General features: G+C 44.9%; 1 protein-coding gene across 1 annotated transcript; it reads right to left on the reverse strand.

Annotated features, from left to right (window-relative positions):
* Nucleotides 1-239: 239 nt before the first annotated feature.
* On the reverse strand, nt 240-10368 carry ddx54 (DEAD (Asp-Glu-Ala-Asp) box polypeptide 54). The gene is given in 19 exon segments (NM_001165357.1): nt 240-1043; nt 1315-1418; nt 1582-1692; nt 1813-1926; nt 2062-2213; nt 2356-2562; nt 2663-2736; nt 2926-3147; nt 3355-3486; nt 3662-3872; nt 3985-4116; nt 4253-4314; nt 4417-4634; nt 4753-4794; nt 6207-6256; nt 6368-6556; nt 6635-6705; nt 9012-9141; nt 10127-10368. Coding segments are annotated over 19 exon segments (2628 nt in total). The 5' UTR covers nt 10244-10368; the 3' UTR covers nt 240-753.
* Between the last annotated feature and the right edge of the window lie 7046 nt (nt 10369-17414).

Here is a 17414-nt window from a genome sequence, read left to right on the forward strand (position 1 = left end):
TCAGCTGGGTCAAATGAATACAGCTCTCTGAAATGACAACATGTTGGTAGTGACCCGTGGTTTCGCTGGCAGACTTCTCTCTAGGCTTTACCGCCCCCTTGTGGTGAAGAATGGCAGAAGGTTATTCTTGCACAATGTGGTCGACAACGTTCGACTCACTGGGCAGCTTTGTATTATCTACCGTCATGGGTTTTGCCGTTCCTCCTTGGACTTTCTAATGAAAGAATGACACAGTCACATATGATAATAATCACATTTGTATTCGCTCTGAATTAATATACATAAACAAATACAAATATCATATTAAGAGAGCAAGCCATCTGGATAGGTTATGAAGCAAATATATCTGTAAAATACAGGTTTCACTTGCTCCAGCCCCGTCATGCACAATCTCTGCATTAAGGCTTGAGGCACATAAAATACGTGGACACGGATGGGGATCTTATCTTGGCACCACACTGCGGTGTCACACACGGAGCTCTGCAAGAACCCTTTGGGTTAGGGTGCATCTCAAGTCTGAAATGGCTTCCTCTGCTTCTATCACTTCCTACATTTGCACTGACCGACCAGTACAAATGGAGAAGAGTCATGAGAGGAAAGCAACTTTAGGCTATTGAGATCCACCATTGGAGTTTCTCCATAACCCTCTAATGGAGGTAAAAAAAAAGAAGCCTCCACCCGTTTTCACCTCTCTGCCAATCCTTCCTTATCTCACTACAGCCTCCACACCTCATCTACTCCTCGCCCCCTCCCTCACAGTCTCTTCTTCATCTTGCCCTTCTTGTGGACACCACGGCCAAAGCCAGACTTCTTCTGGTCGTTGAGGCGCTGCTTGCCCTTGCCCCGGAGCTTCTTCAAGCCTCCACTCTGCAGGAACCTCTGTTTCTCTGTCTTCCTGCGCTGCTTCAGGATCTGGTCCCGGCTCTTCAGCTCCGAGCGCGGGCCCCGGGAGCCACCATCCCTCTGCTGGCCAGGGGGCCCCAGGGGCTGGGAGTTGGGGCCCCTGGATGGGCCACCTCGGCCCCGGCCAGGCCTGCCTCGGCCTGGAAGAGAGAGAGAGGGAGTGAGACAGGGTTAGGGAAGAGAAGGGCCTAGGCAACATTTCAATTGTTCATCATTATTTTAACATGATTGCAAGTAACATGGCCAAAATATATCAAACTGGATATTGCTGAGTGTTTTGGAATAGATCTTAGGTAGTAGAGCCCATAGACTGGAGCTTGGAGAATGTCAGCTTAACTTAAGAGACAGTCACTCATCAGACACAAATGATCCAAACTCTAGCTACAGCCCTCTGATGAATTGCACTCCTACCTCCTCCTCCACCCCTCCTTCCTCTGCCTCCACCTCCGGTCTCTCCATCCGAATCTCCACCCCCTCCGTCGTCCACCTTGTACTTCTTCTTCCACTCCTCATAGCTAAGACACACAGGGTCAAGGAGATGGAACATGCTAATAACATTGCAGTGGTACAATTAAGAGGGAGGACTTATGCCCAACAAGCTGAGGGTGTTGGTATTCCCCTCTGAGACCTTATTAACAGCTTTCATCAGTAAAGTTCAGCCTGAGATGACAAAGATACAAGTTCTTCTTGTTCTTGTTGTTGATCATCTGTCCGCTCTCCGTCCTCTTCTTCTTCTTCTGGTCTGCCTCCTTTCCCGTTTCTTTGACGAAGCGCTTCCTCTTGCGATCCCTGCAGAGAGATGGAGACGTCAAGTGAGATCGATAGGGGTGTGTGTGTGTGTGTGTGTGTGTGTGTGTGTGTGTGTGTGTGTGTGTGTGTGTGTGCGCACGCAGCGGTGTTCCCTCTTACCACTTCATCATGTGTTTGTGCTGGTTGAGTCTGTCTCCTTCGTCTCCCATCAGGTCCAGTACAGCAGTAGAAGCCTGCTGCTCAAACGTTGTGCCCTCTGTTCCCAGGCTCAGTCTGCAAACAGCAAACACTGAGTCACATCACTATGGCTCTGTTGTACTATAAGCCTACACTCACAGAATGACTATTTTGGTCTTGTGTTTAAAGCTGGTAAAGTGGAGTGGACTGTGTAGTCAGCTTTTCCCATACCCTCTCTCAGAGTTGAAGTCCTTGGGTCTGTAGGGGATGTAGTTCTCCTCATCGCGGCCAGTCTGTTTGGTCTTCTTCCTGTCTGGCCTCTCCGTATCGCCATCCCCCTGTGGCTTCCTCCTCTTCCCCCCCACCACCTCAGAGAACACACCCTGGTGGACAAATTACAGAAGTACAGCATGGGAGACATCCGGTCTAGTCATATGATACTACTTTGTCTGTGGTGGTGCTACGCGCCACTGTTGATTAGCAATGGAACACGGACACGCTAGATGGATACTCCGTAGTGCTAACCTGAAAGTCCTCCTCTTCACTGTCCTCCTGGTCTGCTGTGTGGTGAGTGGAGGGCAGGGGAGTGACAGGAACGTGATACCTGCCCTCTGCAGCCAGAACCTCCTTCTTCTGTGTGAACATATCCACCAGCCGCATGTCCCTGGAACGCTTGGCTCGCATCACCACGCTGGCATTGGTCTTGCTGTTCGAGTTGATCTCAAAGATGGTCTGGAGAAATAGTGCCATGGTTGTTTAATACAGTATTACTAACGGTTATTCATTCATTACAGAGGATAGTTTCTGATATGCATTTTCAATCCCAACTCACAGCTCTAGCCTTGTAGCCCTTAATGCAGTCCACCATTTGAAGGCGCTCCAGTTCCATTTTCTCCAAGCCTGACCCTGAAGGGAAATGTGGGTTAATATCGTAGCAACTTTAAGGAAGCCGTCTGTGTGGGATTTTCATGAGAACCCTAAATCTGATGAGGAGCCACTGAGACAGAAACTTCATTTATTAATATCACAACTTTATGGACCATCTGCAGCGCACTGGAAAGACCATTCTGTTCACAGGTCAGTCATCCTACTGACCTAACAGTGGGTGGACAGCCATGCTGGGGAGCTCCGTGTTCTTGACCCGTTTAAAGGATTCTGGTGAGGGCATGGGCCGGGACTTGATGTACTGCTTGTAGGCGTTGTCCGCTATGCGGCGCAGGTTCTGCAGGTCATGAGAGTTCTCATGGGCCGTGATCAGCTGGGACTCCTCATCATCCAGGATGCTCTGGGGAACACGACCAAACACACCGTCCGACTCTGGAGGGAGGGAGAGAGGGAAATTACGCAGGAGATAGAGAGTGATAGAGGAAGTGAGAGGAAAGGACAGAGAGAAATATATGTGAGAGTAAGCAAGAGAATTGAGTGTCCATGACAGAAAACCAGCGTGACAAGACAACTGGAGGGGTTAGCAATGGTTCCATTCCCTCACACTGTGTATGACATGTTTATGTCCAGTGCTGGTACCTTGTTGATGGTCAGGTGTAGCCAGCTGAAGGGGTCTCCCCAGGAAGAGATGGAGGTCATAGACAAAAGGTATCTCATCTGTACACACAAGGCTATAGGCTGCTCCACAGCGGCCTGCGCGAGCAACTCGACCTGGGGTTGAAAAGGCAGAGATGAGCCGACAGTCAATGGTGAGGAAGACACTATATTTCATTGATTCAGATGGTTGTCACTGGCCTTTCTGTCCCACCTATATAAAATGACAAGTCAAGATGACCTAAAACATCATGTTGACCACAATTAATAGTCAACTGTTTGCGTTACCCACCGACTCTGTGCAGGAAGAGCTTGGCCTTGGAGGGGAAGTTGTAGTTGATGACGTTGTCCAGCAGGGGGATGTCTATACCGCGAGCAGCCACGTCTGTAACAATCAACACCATGGCCTTGCGGTGGACAAATTTACCAATGTTGATCTTCCTGGCAGTCTGGTCCAGGGCACTGTAGATGTAGGCACACTCCACGCCCTCAGAGGACAGCAGCTAAGCATAGGGTAACACACAGAGTTAGAGTCAAAACGTGTTTAAAAGCACAAGGCTGAGGACAACCAAACCGTATTCCATTAGTTTACCCTTTTATTCACTGGGGTCTCACCTCTTTGAGGTACTCGACATGGTGTTTGGTGGCAACAAATACCACCGTCTGCTCCTGGGGCTTCGCCACGTTCCTCAGCAGGTGGAGCAGCAGAGCCGGCTTGTCATCCATCCTCAGGTGGAAGAACGACAGCTGGGGGAGGAGAAAACGCAATGTTATGCTACTTTTATATGACAGAAATTAATCAATCACAGGTTTCACATGTCGGATTCAAACCGGGCGCACATTATTTTGAACGTGTGTTTTAGCGAGTCCTTTAGCTTTTTACCTTCAGCAGCTCACTCAGCTTGGAGTCTACGTCCAGACGAATCAGCACTGGCTCCGTCAACCCTGCACAAAACACACCCCTATCAGAGCACTACTGATCTCGCCTCGCACACAACTCATTATGAAAAGGCTGCAGAAGAAGGCAGAGGTTGTGGGTGGGCTTACCGGCTCTAGCAAACTCCACCAGTAGTTTGGGCAGGGTAGCAGAGAACAGCAGAGTCTGTCTGTTGTCTGGGAGCCTCCGGATGATCTCCTGGAGCTGGTCAGCAAAGCCCATCTCAAACAGCCTGTCCGCCTCGTCAAACACAACGTACTCCACGCTCTGTAGCTTCAGGTTCATCTCCATGACAACGTGCATCAGACGACCTGGGGTACCGATAATTCTGAAGGCAGAAGACATAACTCAAATCTACAGCAGGGAACAAAACATATCCTTTTTATAGATTGAAATTGCATTATGGCAAATTACAGCAGTACATTGTGAAGGCCATGTGTACATACATATCCGGGTTCTCATGAAGCGCAGCAAACTGATCATCCATTCTGAAAAACAAACAAGAGGTTCATCTCACATTTTATTTCTCACATGCGCCGAATACAACTGGTGTAGACCTCACCGTGAAATACTTGCTTATGAGCCCTTTCCAACAATGCAGAGTTTAAAAATAAAATGGTAACACAAGAGGAATAAAATTAAATAGACAACGGAGCTATATACAGGAAGTACCAGATCAATGTGTAGGGGTAAGAGGTATTTGAGGTAGATCTGTACATGAAGGCAGGGTAAAGTGACTAGGCATCAGGATAGATAATAATAAGGTATTTGAGGTAGATATGTACATGAAGGCAGGGTAAAGTGACTAGGCATCAGGATAGATAATAATAAGGTATTTGATTTGTATGGCATCAGGATAGATAATAATAAGGTATTTGAGGTAGATATGTACATGAAGGCAGGGTAAAGTGACTAGACATCAGGATAGATAATAATACAAGTAAAATAAAGAACAGAGTAATAGCAGCAAATAATGAGTAAGAGTGTGTGTGTGTGCATATATTGTTTGTAGATATAGTCTAGTGTGTGTGAGGGTCAGTGCAGATAATTTAGGCACCATTAATTGACTATTTAGCAGTCTGGCTATTTAACAGTCTTATGGCTTGGGGGTAAACTGTCAACTGTAAACTGAAACTGTCTCGGAGCCTATTGGTCTGAGAGCGGATGCTCCGGTACTGTTTGCCGGACAGTAGCAGAGTGAACAGTCTATGGCTTGGGGGGCTGAAGTCTTTGGCAATTTTTCAGGCCTTCCTCTGACACCGCCTGATATCGAGGTCCTGGATGGCAGGGAGCAAAGCCGTGTTTAGGGTCAGCGTGATGAGGCGTTGTTGCCTACCCTCACCACCTGGGGCCGGCCCGTCAGGAAGACCAGAATCCAGTTGCGGAGGTTTCGTCCCAGGGTCCCTAGCTTGGAGGAGACTATGGTGTTGAACACTGAGCTGTAGTCTATGAACAGCATTCTCACATAGTTACTTTCCCTCTTGTTCAGGTGGGAGAGAAAAGTGTGAAGTGTAATTGAGATTGCGTCATGTGTGGATATGTTGGGGCGATATGCAAATTGGAGTGGGTCTAGGGTGTCTGAGAAGATGGTGTCATGTCCAGCCTTTAAACCACTTCCTAATTCAAGATGTGTGCTACAAGGCGATAGTCACTTAGGCAAGGTACCTTGGAGCTATTGGGGAACAGGGACAATGGTGGTCAGCTTGAAACATGTTGGGATTACAGACTGGGACAAGGATATATTGAAAATGTCTGAACACAATTTCCAGCTGGTCTGCACATGCTTTGAGAATGCCCCCTGGTATTCCGTCTGGTACGGTGGCCTTGTTCAATGTTCAGTTGATGCTTATAAGGACAATAACACATTTCAACACAACAAGACTGAAGATGTACTTAATACCTGTCTCCACCAAGGATCAAAGCGGTCTTAAGGCCGGTGAATTTTCCCAACTGAAACAAAATAAAGGGAATATAGTTACTATTTGCTCTTACTGACCAATACAACATACCATCCCTGAAGTGGTACAAGATACTATCCCTAAAGTGGTCTTATATCCTGACCTCTTTGGTGAACTTCATGGTTTGCAGTGCCAACTCTCTGGTGGGGGTCAGAATTAGAGCCCTGGCCCCCGTCTGGGCCTGGGGAACCTTCAGCTTCTCAAACATGGGCACCAAGAACGCAGCAGTCTTCCCGCTGCCTGTCCTTGCCATGGCAACCATGTCCTTGCCATCTAGAATCACTGGGATAGTCTGAGAGGGAGAGAGGTATCGTAAACAATCGACCTGATATATTAGTGAAAGTGAAAAGATCCAAGGGTACTGGCATACCTTCCTCTGGATTGGAGTAGGGACTTTGTAGCCCTTCTTCATGACTCCTTTAAAAACGGGGTAACTGAGACCTGCAATTAACAAAAGATGGATGTTACGACATACTCAGGACACATTGCTGTATAACACGTCAAACTCGTTCCACGGAGCTCTGAGTGTCTGCGGGTTTTCGCTCCTCCCTTGTAGTTGATTAATTAATTCTCTAGAGTCTAAGACGTTGGGGGGGTCATACCATGGATCATTTAGCTATTTGATTGTGAATTGTAGGACCTCTAAGTAGCAAAATAAATATGAATTTTTTTGTTGCTAAATTATACAAATTTGGCCTTTAGTAAAAAATCCCTAGGAAACGCATTGAATAACAACGTTCATAAATGGCAAAAAACATAGTGAAAAAATGTATCATAAGGAATAAGGTTTTGATGTGTGTCCTATATCTAGGAGATATAAGAAAGCTCAGGAAGTATATACAGTACCAGTCAAAAGTTCGGACACCTAGTCATTCAAGGGTTTTTCTTTTTACTATTTCCTACATTGTAGAATAATAGTGAAGACATCAAAACAATGAAATAACACATATGGAATCATGTGGTAAGCAAAAAAGTGTTGTTAAACAAATCCAAATGTTTTATTCTTCAAAGTAGCCACCCTTTGCCTTGATGACAGCCTTGCACACTCATGGCATTCTCTGAACCAGCTTCACCTGGAATGCTTTTCCAACAGTCTTGAAGGAGTTCCCACATATGCTGTTCACTTGTTGGCTGCTTTTCCTTCACTCTGCGGTCAACTTATCCCAAACCATCTCAATTGGGTTGAGGTCGGGTGACTGTGGAGGTCAGGTCATCTGACGCAGCAGTACATTGCTCTCCTTCTTGGTCAAATATCCCTTACACAGCCTGGAGGCGTGTTGGGTCATTGTCCTGTTGAAAAACAAATGATAGTCCCACTAAGCTCAAACCAGATGGGATGGTGTATTGCTGCAGAATGCTGTGGTAGCCATGCTGGTTAAGTGTGCCTTGAATTCTAAATAAATCACCAACACGGTCACCAGCAAAGCACCCCCACACCATCACACCTCCTCCTCCATGCTTCACAGTGGGAACCACACATGCAGAGATCATCCGTTCGCCTACTCTGCGTCACAAAGACACTGTGTTGGAACCAAAAATCTCAAATTTGGACTCATCAGACCAAAAGGACAGATTTCCACCGGTCTAAATGTTCATTGCTCATGTTTCTTGGCCCAGGCAAGTCTCTTCTTCTTATTGGTGTCCTTTAGTAGTGGTTTCTTTGTAGCAATTCAACCATGAAGACCGATTCATGCAATCTCCTCTAAATGGTTGATGTTGAGATGTGTCTATGACTTGAACTCTGAAGCATTTCCTTGGGCTGCAAATTCTGAGGCTGGTAAATCTAATGAACTTATCCTCTGCAGCAAAGGTAACTCTGGGTCTTCCTTTCCTGTGGCGGTCCTCATGAGAGCCAGTTTCATCATAGCGCTTGACGGTTCTATTTGCTCATTTGATCCTTTCTTGCCATAATATGGACTTGGTCTTCTACCAAATGAGGCCATCTTCTGTATACCACCCCTACCTTGTCACAACAAAACTGATTGGCTCAAATGCATTAAGGAAAGAAATTCCACAAAGCTGGTTGAGAGAATGCCAAGAGTGGGCAAAGCTGTCATCAAGGCAAAGGGTGGCTACATTGAAGAATCTCAAATATATTTGTAACACTTTTTTTGGTCACTGCATGATTCCATATGTGTTATTTCATAGTTTTGATGTCTTCACTATTATTCTACAATGTAGAAAATAGTAAAAATAAGAATCCTGGAATGAGTAGGTGTGTCCAAACTTTTGACTGGTACTGCGTTTAAAAAAAAAAATACACCTATTTAACCTCGTTTTTTTTAAGTAGGCAAAATGTAGCTTCAGATGAGTAACTTGTGGGGGTCGTAGAACAAAACAGAGACCACCATCGTGTTCGCGAGAGCGTCATCTTTCCACAGAGCAGTCATACTACGGTACAGCCATTTTCGTGAGAAGACCGATTTTTGTGTTGTCTCATGGTCTGACAAGCACAGCTGTGGCTAGGCCACCTTCCACCGCAGATGCGGAAGGCTGCCATAGACGAATGCAGTGTATTGGGACTAATATCTCTTGCTTAAACTGGCAGATTTTGATGGGGGTGCGTCAATTAACTCGGGGATTAAGGTCACTAATTAGTAAGAAACTCCTCTCACCTGGTTGCCTAGGTCTTAATTGAAATGAAAAACCAAGGCCCTCCATGGAATGAGTTTGACACCCTTGTTGTATAACATCTGTAAGAGTTCTTACAAAGACGGACTTCAGATAAGCCTACTCAAATTTCTCACCCATGGACTGGAAGCCCCCAGACTTCTTTTTCTTCTTGTTCTGAGCTCTGACCAGCTCCCGGGTGTCTGGTTCAACGTCAGACAGACACTCTGACGAAGCACCAGGGAACCGGGGTAACTTTCTTCCAGGCTGAAAAACACATTAATTGCATGAAATACCTTGACATTGTCATTTTTGAGATTGTTAAACTCAATTTCCCACTCAAATTCAAATCTAGCTTGACTTTAAAAGCTAGAATCCGTAGTTGCTATATACATTTGGCACTTTGTAGCGATCCTCGCTATATGCGCCTAGTTAACATTCCGACCAAGTGGGTTAACCCTATTGGCGCACTGCGCAGGATTTTAGCCTTTTACGCCAGAGACCGGGTTTGCTTTCCCGCTCGCTACATTGGTGGCAGGGGTCGGATGGCGCAGTCAGGCCATCGGAACGCACTGCCGGAAATGTGAAAGGACTTAAAAGAATGTGGACGTGCGTTCCCGTTCGGAGCGGGCTAGATATTAGTCACATTACAATATCCACCAAGTGTGTTGGCGTGATGCGTAGAGAATTTGCCTTTTACGCCAGAGACCCGGGTACACTTCGCGCTCCTATACCCATTTATTCTTGCAGAATATAACTTTAAAACGCCTCATTAAGTTACTTTAACTGTCATACCCTATTCAGAACCCCAAATGTAATCTTGTTTTAAGCCAATTATCGTAAAAAACGTAAACAAACGCTGTATAGCCTTAAAACGGTGATATTATGGATGATCTATCCTTGCATCCATAGACATGTACACGATTTTGAGTGATTACATTTCTCCAGACTCATTCCTTGACTTTTTAGCAAAACAGGGGTGGGGAGAACGCTTTTTTATTTTTTCAATTAAGTTTCTAGCTTTAATAATGTGGTTAATGTAATTGGCGATAAATCAATTCTAGGCCGAACTCAAAGCCAAACCCTGCACACAAGTTGACATCCATCGCTAACGTTAGTTGCCTAGTTAGCTAGCTACGGGTTAGCAACTAGGTAAGTAAATTCATAGCAAGTAGATTTACATAGGTTTGCTAAAATGACTACAGCAAATAGTTTATCTATATACAATAACAGAAAAACGAATGGGTCTTACAGAATCATCGTCCTTAATTTTAACAGCAACTTCGAAATCTCCACCATCCGACTCGTCAGGCTCCCGGTGGCCAGTCTGTCTCTTTTTCTTAGTTAGCTTCTTCTTTCTTTGAGCCATTGTGATTAGTAGCAGCACTTTTTATAATTTGTTCAACGCTTTGAACTAGTCAGAATAATAAAAAAAAATACGATTGGTGCTCAAAAATAAATGGACTGTTCAGCACACAACAACACAGACTGCAGACATTTTGAAACACGTGTGATTATAAACGCAGGACTCGTGCGTCGGCGCATGATATGACGTCATGGTGTTTTTTGGTGAGTAGTATTACAGAGTTTCTAAACCCAGAGGTGTACCATCGCGAGATTTCCGGGAACGCATTACGAAACAGAACAGGGCGGGGTTTGGGGTTTGAGAAGTCATGATTTCAATACCTCACCTTGCGAGGATAACTACACTTAGCCTTTTTCCACTGGTGTGTGTGGCCAAAAAGCTCAATTTCCATGTAATCCAATACAGAGCTTGGACTTGGATTGGAACTGGTGCTTTGGTCAGATGACATGAAAATAGAGCTCTTTGGCCACGCACGCCAGTGGTGGGTTTGGCGTTGAAATGAGAACTCATAAGCAGAAAATAACCCCATACCTACTGTACAATATTGTGGTGGATCTTTGATGTTATGGGGATATTTTGCTTCTACTGGTCCTGGGGCCCTTGTTAAGGTCAACAGCATCCTGAACTCTACCACGTACCAGGACATGTTAGCCAAAAACCTGGTTTCCTCTGTTAGGAGGCTGAAACTTGGACACAAGTGGATCTTCCAGCAACACAATAACCCCAAGCACACATGAAGATCCACAATTATTTATTTATTTATTCCATTCTTTTACTTTCAGATTTGCGTATTGTTGTAAATTGTTAGATACTACTGCACTGTTGGAGCTAGGAACACAAGCATTTCGCTTCACCCGCAATAGCATCTGCTAAATATGTGTATGTGACCAATACAATTTAATTTGACAAAGAAATGGTTAATTGGCCAAAAAAATAAACATTTTGCAATGCCATCTCAGTCTCCAGAATTGAAACCCATTGAAAACCTGTGGTTTGAATTGAAGAGTGCAGTCCATAAGCGCAGACGAAGGATATCAAGGATCTGGAAGGATTCTGCATGGAGGATTGGTCTAAGATCCCTCTCAATGTGTTCCCCAACTTAGAAAACATTTTAGAAAACGTCTCAGTGCTGTTATCCTCGTAAAGTGAGGTACTGAAAGGTATTGAAAACAGGGGTATCAATAATATTTACTTTTGAGAAAAAAAGTATTAATTGTTAAACAAAATCTTTTTATTTGAGCAATTGTATTAGTGTAAAATAATATATATTTCCCCATTTTTTGGAGCAGACAATATGTAGTGGCTTGCGAAAGTATTCACCCCCTTGGCATTTTTCCTATTTTGTGGCCTTACAACCTGGAAATAAATTAGATTTTTTGGGGGGGAGTTGCATCATTTGATTTACACAACATGCCTACCACTTTGAAGATGCAAAATATCTTTTGGGGTGAAATAAGACAAAAAAAACTAGAAAACTGACCGTTCATAACTATTCACCCCCCGAAAGTCAATACTTTGTACAGACACCTTTTGCAGCAATTACAGCTGCAAGTCTCTTGGAGTATGTCTCTATAAGCTTGGCACATCTAGCCACTGGGATTTTTGCCCATTCTTCAAGGCAAACATGCTCCAGCTCCTTCAAGTTGGATGGGTTCTGCTGGTGTACAGCAATATTTAAGTCACACCACAGATTCTCAATTGGTTTGAGGTCTGGGCTTTGACTAGGCCATTCCAAGACCTTTAAATGTTTCCACTTAAACCACTCAGGTGTTGCTTTAGCAGTATGCTTAGGGTCATTGTCCTGCTGGAAGGTGAACCTCGGTCCCAGTCTCAAATCTCTGGAAGACTGAAACAGGTTCCCCTCAAGAATTTCCCTGTATTTAGCACCATCTATCCTTCCTTCAATTCTGACCAGTTTCCCAGTCCCTGCCGATGAAAAACATCCCCACATCATGATGCTGCCACCACCATGCTTCACTGTGGGGATGATATTCTCGGGCTAAAGAGAGGTGTTGAGTTTGCGCCAGACATAACGTTTTCCTTGATGGCCAAAAATATACATTTTAGTCTCATCTGACCAGAGTACCTTCTTCCATATGTTTGGGGAGTCTCCCACATGCTTTTTGGCAAACATCAAACATGTTTGCTTCTTTTTTTCTTCAAGCAACGGCTTTTTTCTGGCCACTCTTCCGTAAAGCCCAGCTCTGTGGAGTGTACGGCTTAAAGTGGTCCAATGGACAGATACTCCAATCTCCGCTGTGGAGCTTTGCAGCTCCTTCAGGGTTATCTTTGGTCTCTTTGTTGCCTCTCTGATTAATGCCCTCCTTGCCTGGTCCGTGAGTTTTGGTGGGCAGCCTACTCTTGGCAGGTTTGTTGTGGTGCCATATTCTTTCAATTTTTTAACAATGGATTTAATGGTGCTCCGTGTGATGTTCAAAGTTTCTGATATATTTTTTTATAACCCAACCCTAATCTGTACTTCTCCACAACTTTGTCCCTGACCTGTTTGGAGAGCTCCTTGGTCTTCATGGTGTCACTTGCTGGGTGGTACCCCTTGCTTAGTTGTGTTTCAGACTCTGGGGCCTTTCAGAACAGGTGTATATATACTGAGATCATGTGACAGATCATGTGACACTTAGATTGCACACAGGTGAACTTTATTTAACTAATTATGTGACTTCTGAAGGTTATTGGTTGCACCAGATCTTATTTAGGGGCTTCATAGCAAAAGGGGGTGAAAACATATGCATGCATCACTTTTCCATTTAGTCTTTTTTAGAATTTTTTTAAACAAGTATTTTTTTTCATTTCACTTCACCAATTTGGACTATTTTGTGTATGTCCATTACATGAAATCCCCCAAAAAGCCATTTAAATTACAGGTTGTAATGCAACAAAATACGTAAAACACCAAGGGGGATGAATACTTTTGCAAGGCACTGTAGCTCAGTATTTGAATTATTTATTTTATACAGTCATTTTTGCTCATCTTTATCAAGGTTGGCAATAATTTCAGACCCTAATGTAGATCTTTATTATTCCTATAATCAACTAAAGTTCAGTGTAGCACTGCCTAGGGATCTCTCCAACCTGCTTGAATCCCGCCTTTGACTTTGTTTTGTGTGATGTCATCGAGGTATTCTACATGTTCTAGTTAGGGGACCAACAGGCTCCTGGGGGAAGTTTCCCCTAGTTGCAGATCTAGGACCAGCTTCCCCTCCCCCAATCATAACCTTAGCCATTAGTGTGGAAAATGCCAGACTTGCCCAAGATCAGCATTTAGGGGCAAATTCACCCAACACCGGACCAGCTGCTGCTCACAAACAGCTATGGCAGATATCAAAAGCCCTACTGAAGCCCCATGGTCCTTTGCTCATTAGGGCCAGCACAGGAAGATGTTGCAACTTGCAACAACCAGGTTTTCTGCCTGTCCTCCATCCGGCGGACATCTTTTTTGTTTGTCTTCACTTGAGCTACTGGTACACACCAGTTCGACAAATGTTACACTACATACAGTAATCAGTTAACCCTCTAAAATCTCATGTAATTTGGTCAGATGCTCGATATGTTTACGTAGTCTGTCCACGAGAGATTATACATACAGTAATGATAGCATTTGATATCCCACCATATTTCTAAGGTCAAAGAAGGTTTATTTGAAGCCAGTGGAGTAAATAAGTGAACACCATGGCAACAGGCAGGCCCTGATCCCATTCATATTCCATCACAGAGGGCTGGCTGGCGGTTAGAAGTTGGCATGAACAGTAAAAACCTGTCAGGGACATAAGGGGTTTCGAGGGCTAGCTTACACAAATTAAATGTTATTTTTTACACACACTAAATACAACAGGTGTAGTAGACTTTACCGTGAAATGTTTACTAACAAGCCCTTTTCCAACAACGCAAGGAAATAGTAACACAATAAAATAACAATAATGTGGCTTTATACAAGGAATACCGGTATGGAGTCAATGTGCAGGGGTACGAGGTAGTTGAGGTAATTGAGGTACTATGTACATGTAGGTAGGGGTAAAAGTGACTAGACAATCAGGATAGATAATAAACAGTAGCAGCAGTGAGTGTGAATGTGTGTCTATGTGTGAGTATGTGTGGGTGGCGTCAATATGCATGAGTGTGTGTTTTGTTGTGTTTGAGCATATGTAGTGTGTTTGTGTGTTTATGTGTGTGTGTTGGAGTGTCAGTGTAGTATGTGTGAGTGTGTGGGTAGAGTCCAGTGAGTGTGCTTAAAGCCAGTGTAAGAATGTCAGGGTATCAATGCAAATAGTCATGGTAGCCGTTTGATGAACTGTTCAGCAGTTTTTTGGCTTGGGGGTAGAAGCTGTTCAGGAGCCTTTTGGTCCCAGACTTGGCACTCCGGGTACCACTTGCCGTGCGGTAGCAGAGAGAACAGCCCATGGCTTGGGTGGCTGGAGTCTGACAATGTTTAGGGCCTTCCTCTGACACCGGATGGTATAAAGGTCCTGGATGGCAGGGAGCTTGGACCCAGTGATGTACTGGGCCATATGCACTACCCTCTGTAGTGCCTTGCGGTTAGATGCCAAGCAGTTGCAATACCAAGCAGTGATGCAGCCAATCAAGATGCTCTCAATGGTGCAGCTGTTGAACTTTTTGAGGATCTGAGGGCCCATGCCAAATCTTTTCAGCGTCCTGAGGGGACCATGATAGGTCCTTAGTGATGTGGACACCAAGGAACTTGAAGCCCTCAACCCGCTCCACTACAACCCTGTCAATGTAAATGGGGCGTGCTCGGCCCTCCATTTCCTGTAGTCCATGATCAGCTCCTTTGTCTTGCTGACGTAGAGGGAGAGGTTGTTGTCCTGGCACCACACAGCCAGGTCTCTGACCTCCTCCCGGTAGGCTGTCTCATCATCATCTGTGATCAGGCCTACCACCATCGCATCATCAACAAACTTAATGATGGTGTTGGAGTCATGGGTGAACAGGGAGTACTGGAGGCGACTAAGCACGTACCCCTGAGGGGCCTCCTTGCTGAGGGTCAGCGTGGAGGATGTGTTGTTGCCTACCCTCAACATCTGGGGGCGGCTTGTCAGGATGTCCAGGATCCCGTTGCAGAGGAAGGTGTTTAAGCCCAGGGTCCATATCTTAGTAACCACTCACACACTAAGGTGGAGCTATTTTCCCCAGCTCTATAAGATCAGCTTTTGTTCTTACAGGTGGTTTAGGAGATAAAGCCCGGGGGATTAGCATGTGCAACTGTCAGGGGGTGCATCATTTCTGGGTTTGCCCGAGGGCGTTTGGCAGACTGACACCCATAGCATGTCTATGCGTAAGCTCCACCACCACCAAAGCCAAAAGCCAACCTCTTGAAGTCACAATCTCCATTCACTGTCTGTAACTCCAGCGCTGTCTCAAAAATATGTCATTAAATTCCTGCCTGCATTCCCCACCCTGTTGTTGTTATATTTGTATTATGAGGTGCATTCATTAGCTAGAGTTGTCATGCTCCTGTGTGTCGTGCAGGCTATGTCTGGGAGGATGCAGCATGGTCTTATTGCTACAGCTCTGTTGTGTAAAGCTTCACCTCTGTTACACCCATTGACTTAGCCTGATGGGATCCATATTTGACATACATGAACAGAATTATCACCACATTATGCAAACTAGGCTAAGCTTGAGCAGAAGCCCAAAGCTTGAGGGACTTACAAGAAGAGTATCTGACATTTAAAAGCAGTGATAATGGATTTGTGCATTTAGGTTGCCTTATCAGTCACTTAAACACTTATAACTGTACATTAAGAAACTACATATGCTGCTGACTGATACTGGAGATAGATTGCAGCATTAGTATAGCTTGGATATGGCTTGTGGTTCACGAAGCAGTCAGCCAGGAGATGTGCATTTAATGAAAGTGGTTAAGAAGACCGATGTCAACATGACTCTGGTTGTTTTTTATGAATATATACCCAGATAACGTGTGATGCAGATGTTGACTGTACTGTAAGGAAAGTTTAAATTAATGAATATCTGATGCTAATACTAAGGCTAGCAAATGGGAGTACCGGTTCAACATTCTTCGGCCGTGCCGTATCTGTGTCAAATTTAATTATTTAAAAGCCAGGCCTTGCGCTCATCTAACCTTTTTTAAAAATAGACGACCATCCAATTAGCATCGAGAGCCATGCTTGTTGGCGAATCAGACAGGAGTGTTTACTGGCAAGGCATCAGACACTGGTATGGACGTTTCATGCCAGGAACAATCCACCAAGGGGACGGTTCGTCCCAAAATCTCACTCCAGTTCCTTGCAAGAAAATCAAGGGTTGTGAGTGTAATGACAAAGAATGCTCTGTTGGATTTGCATCCCAAGAAAAATGAAGACCAATGTGATGATAAGAGAGATCCCTTCAAGATAGTCAAGAGTGTCCAGATATCTTTGTCTGACTAACTGCCATTTTGGGAATGGCCCTCCCCCAACAGTGTATGCACCACAAGAAACACGCTCTCTGGTCCCTTGGTACCAGCCCCATGCATTGAGCCATGACATCCACTTACTATCGCGAACACTACTATGCCAATGTGCAGCATGCATTAGTGGGGGACGAAGTGGGTGGCTCGCGGGGGGATGGTTTGGTCCCCAGCCCTTTGGTCTGGCATGGCACTGTGAACGTGAAAGTGCCACCCCAAGTGAGGACAGATGGTGAGAGATCCCCAGGCTTCACCCCCAGGCCCCTGGGCAAAACGCGGCCAAGCACAAGATATCTGGGCTGTGATTGGGCCTTGACTCTCAGCCTCCCATGGCCCAATAAGATGATGTGAGGCGCAGTGAAGATATGCTTGAGAACACGTGTAATTATGTTGACCCTGTGGTTTCCCTGGTCTTCCCATCCTCCCAGATTTTGGACATCATGGCTTACCATGGTGTAGGGCTATAGTATAAGAGTGTAGCTGTAGCATTGACAACATTCTAACCCTCACAATAGATCTGAAACTCTATGCATGTTTCATTAGCCAAAGTCTAGTCCATTCATATTTTCAACGCACTGAATCATTTAATGTGCATTAAAGCCAAATTCAGAACTGCTTGAATTTCCACATCTGAAGGAAGCTAAGCCCTTTGCTGAAATGTCCTCTTTGCTGTATAAGGATAATTTAGATTTGATGCCCCTTTAGTGCAAAAACTGCAGAGGCACATAC

Source organism: Salmo salar, chromosome ssa11 (assembly GCF_905237065.1).
Source record: "Salmo salar chromosome ssa11, Ssal_v3.1, whole genome shotgun sequence".
NCBI classification, from domain to species: Eukaryota; Metazoa; Chordata; class Actinopteri; order Salmoniformes; family Salmonidae; genus Salmo; species Salmo salar.